This window comes from Lactuca virosa, chromosome 2 (genome assembly GCF_052849685.1).
Source record: "Lactuca virosa cultivar CGN04683 chromosome 2, Lactuca_virosa_CGN04683_v6, whole genome shotgun sequence".
NCBI classification, from domain to species: Eukaryota; Viridiplantae; Streptophyta; class Magnoliopsida; order Asterales; family Asteraceae; genus Lactuca; species Lactuca virosa.
In genome coordinates, this window is record NC_136427.1 from 56500492 (window position 1) to 56504812 (window position 4321).

General features: G+C 30.8%; 1 protein-coding gene across 1 annotated transcript; it reads right to left on the reverse strand.

Moving 5' to 3' along the window:
- Positions 1 to 203: 203 nt before the first annotated feature.
- LOC145156350 (nicotinate N-methyltransferase 1-like) lies at positions 204 to 2838 on the reverse strand. Its single transcript, XM_079075762.1, has 4 exons — positions 2448 to 2838; positions 1928 to 2352; positions 1058 to 1122; positions 204 to 608 (listed from the first exon to the last, which is right to left on the reverse strand). The coding sequence occupies exons 1-4, from the start codon at positions 2744 to 2746 to the stop codon at positions 309 to 311; spliced, it is 1089 nt and encodes a 362-aa protein (XP_078931888.1). The 5' UTR covers positions 2747 to 2838; the 3' UTR covers positions 204 to 308.
- Positions 2839 to 4321: the final 1483 nt, after the last annotated feature.

Genomic DNA, 4321 nt, shown 5'->3' on the forward strand with positions numbered 1-4321 from the left:
TAACTTTTTTAGTTCTAAAAGCTAAAATACCATTCAAAGATGTATAAGTTAAGACTAACATTTAAAAAAAAAATAATAACTTATTGATTTTTTCCACCACAAAAATTAATCCAAAGTTTTTTTGAAAACTCATTATTCTAGAATCATAATAAATCATTTTGCCTTGCTTTTGAATTTCAAAATGAAAACCAAACACCCTCTAACTCATATGGCACTCTTTTTTTATTTTATTATGAGATCAATAATACGATTCTCTTTATTCAAGCGTACAAGGTGTTCAACATCAAGTCAGAATCAAGACTGCTAGGTTATTTCCCAAATTCAAGGATAGTGTACAAATAATCGATATAAACTGCTTGAAAACTTTTGAACCCAGCTGACTTTCCAAGTCGACGGTAGTCCTCTTCAGTACGATGTGTGCCCTTGGCACGATAAATTGTCATGACAAAGATGTCACCTTCGAGTAAAGCACGTGTGCGTTTACTATTGTTGGTCTCTTCAGGTAAAACATGTTCACAAGCAATCAGCTTACCTCCATCTGGGATAGCTTTAAAACAATTGATCATGATAGTCTTCACCTCATCATCTGTCCATGTTGTTAGAATCCACTGCACACAGCCAATTTGACTAATCCATTTATTATTTGGTTCTGTATGGTGAAATAATTAGTCTTATATGGATCTGTAATATAAGAACCAAACTGTTAATTTAACAAATCCATTACTTGTTCAACCTATCTTTGTAACGTATACTTGGATAATTTACTCTCATTTGATCTCTTTTTATTTTCCGCGTCAGTGCTCTTTTTAATCATTTGATCTATTTATTACTTTTAAAAAAAATAATAATAATAAAGATCTCGGAGTACAGGAGATGGTTTCCCGGCAAATTTACTAATAAGATCTATAAATTGCTTATTTCAAATTTTTAGAAACACACGAAAACACTATACTCTATGTACGTATATTTTTGATTATTCAAATCAAATAATCATATTCCAATATCATGGAAATAGAATTTTTTTATATGATATTATGTCAATTAAAAAATAATTTACCTTCATAAATATTGCATCACCATTGGGAACTGACTTGAACATATCACCACCAACATGAGTCACGCCTGCTCAAAAAGACACAAATCGATCCTCAAAGACTACTTGACTTGCATCGAAACATTACTTTATACATTTTAAGCAATACACATATAATACATTTGTTTGTGTATGATCATATCACTTTTTACGTGGTGTTTTTGATACTAACATCCATTTGAAAATTCGAAAAACTGATCCTAAATTATCTGCAATTTCAGATATCCGATTTTTTGGTTTCGGACTCAAATTCAAGTAGTCATTTTATTAATATTTGGATATTTTGGATATTCGAAATCCGAATATATCATTTTTTATTTTTATTTTCAAATTTTAATTATAGTTCTGAGACATGAAAAAGGAAAGAATTGGAAAAATAGTTAGTTGTCAATGTATGTTTTATATACTAAGGCTCACGAAGTTGAACACATGAATTAAGAAAATAAGTACAACGCGTTACTTCTTGTCATCAGGATTCCTATTTCACTCGGTGGATATTTGCAAAACTAATCATATAGTGTTTAAATTGAATTAATTCATTTGACCACTGTTTAACTGTTATAAGGAATCTGAAAAAAGGTTGCCCATCGTATTGCTAATTCATTCTTATGTACAAAATATTTAAAATGTATCCTGTGTGAATTGAAATTATAACTTGCATGTTGAAATAACTTAATAACTTGTACGAAAACACTAAATATGTGAAGAGATAAAAGCCTAAAAAGAAATCCCATTTCATTATCCAAATCCATATCAAAATTTAGGATATCTTAAATTTCGGATACGAAAAGTTTAGATATTCGGTTTTAAACACCTCTTTTTTTTATTACTCACCAGCAATTTGAGGAGCTTTTGCAATAACTTCAGGCAAATCAAAGTTAAGACCTTCTTTAATGTGGGAATGCTTCTGTAGAATCATCCTCAGGCAATCCCCTGCACTGCCACCCACATCTACCAATCGTTCAACACCTTTAAACCCATGATAATCTTCTAAAAAAGCTTTCATAAACGGAACCGTAACCCCCGACATTGCCTTCAGCATCAGATCGTTCATCTCTGGTTTCTTCACGTAGAGGTTGTAAGCCGTCTCACCACCATTTGCCTTCATGAAAGGCTCTGTCGATGAATCCACCACCGCCTCATGCACCACCGCCCAGGCTTTCATCAGCTCCTCCTGGTAATGTTGCAGAACGTACGGACCATATGACAAACCGTTTTCATCCGTCACTAGGGTCTTGCCTATGTCTGTCAAAGAATATCTTTGTTACAGACCAGTAAGTAGAGGAAGTTAGATTTAGAGCAATCCTTAGAAGAATAAGCAATATAATATATGATTGTTGTGGAAGAAAAAAACCTTCGTTGTGAGTTATTGCTGGAGCTAGTGTATTCGTTAAAGACCCCATAACTCGTTAGCATGCGGAGGATACGCTGCAGGTTTTCAGGATCTCCAAAACCTGAAGGAAGAATACGGGAGATAATCTCTGAGGCTGTTATGGGTTTGTTTGATCCGTTTTGCCATATAGTGTCAGCAACGTTGAGGCGAACGACTGCGTTGAGCGACATTGGGACGCTGATCATGTTCGCCAGCTCCATGATCCCAAGCCTGGCGTCGTTGCTGGTGGGCCCTGGTGATTGTACATCTGGGGTTTCCATTTTGTGGCGCTTGGACTAGGTTTGGTATAGTTCGGAAGATAATGTGTATGAGTTGACGATCAAGTTGTGCATATACTTATATCCTTAATTTCTTTTTTAAAATATTATTCTTTGCTTTACACGAAAGGTCATTATCATCTTTGATTAGAAAGAACAAAGAGTTTTGATCTTATTAATTATTTCTATGTTTGGAGGGAATGATCACCTTTCCAACCATCCATCATTCAATTCACTTTAGACCATCTCCGCATCATCGATACCTGCAAATGAGTTTTGAAATACCAAATAAGCTTAAATTTATATTATCATCCGATCTCTTTCACATATTGACAGCCTTGCAATTTGCTTAGTTGACCCCATTTTTTATGTAGTAGTAGGCAAATTTCCGGGTGTTGTATAGATATAAATAAAATACTGACAAATATATATTATTAAAATAAATATATTCTTGTTATTAACTTTCAATTAATAATTCTTAACTATACTAATATATCAATTATATATTTATCTATTATCTTTTATCTTTATAACACTCTCATACAAGAGTTCATCCAAATCAATATGATTCAAAATAAGTCATCTATCTTGAATCATATTCATTTGATAATAGATAAATGAGTATAACTAAGAATTATTAATCGGAAGTTAATAATAAGGATATATTTATTTTAATAATATATATTTGTCAATATTTTATTTATATCGCTCTTATACAAGACTTCATCCTAATCAATATGATTCAAGATAAGTCATCTATTTTGAACCATATTCATTTCAAACCTCAAACTTTTCAACTTATTTTAATTAATTGGTATGTTACTTGAAATATATTACCTATATAAGAACATTATTAGCAAGTATGGTTACTCATACTTGTTTTCTTTCTCATTCAAATTTTGTTATGTAGAATACATAAAAATAGAAAAGCATGTTATAATTGTCATATATATATATATATATATATATATATATATATATATATATATATATATATACATATATATATATATATATATATATATATATATATATATATAAAGAGTTTAATGAAAAAAATATGTTGGGGTGATATGATCTTCTTTTGGTATATCAAAGATTCAACATATCAAATCATTTGATTGATTTAAAGCAAATAATACCAAAGATTCAAAGTGAGCGATTAATAACAAATAAATATTCACATTTTTGAAAAAGAAAATAAAAACATTCAAAGCGAAATGCAAAAGAAAATTTTTAGAAATAAGTTGTGTAATAAATAATCTAAAGCAAGGATTAATAACAAATCAAATGTAACGTCCCAAAAATACTATGTAAAAATTTTATTTTTAAAACTATTAAAACCATCATTCATTCATCCCAAAACCCATCAAAGTGTGATAATATATAAAATAGTCATCAGAGTACAAATCATATCATAAGATGTGGAATAATGGATGATGCAGTGCGATCATGTCGGACTCTTCCCTTTCGAACCAATAATACCTGAAACCATCAACATAAATTGTAAGCACAAAGATTAGTGAGTTTCCCCAAAATACCACATACCAAAACATACATAACAGCCAGAAACTAACG

What these genes read in the sequence shown, in the direction of transcription:
- LOC145156350 (XM_079075762.1), bottom strand. Translation starts at nt 2,746, where the DNA reads ATGGAAACCCCAGATGTACAATCACCAGGGCCCACCAGCAACGACGCC. An exon ending in AAAAGCTCCTCAAATTGCTG is followed by an intron (nt 1,123 to 1,927) that starts GTGAGTAATAAA and finishes CTTTTTGAGCAG; the next exon opens with GCGTGACTCATGTTGGTGGT. An exon ending in GTGATGCAATATTTATGAAG is followed by an intron (nt 609 to 1,057) that starts GTAAATTATTTT and finishes GGCTGTGTGCAG; the next exon opens with TGGATTCTAACAACATGGAC.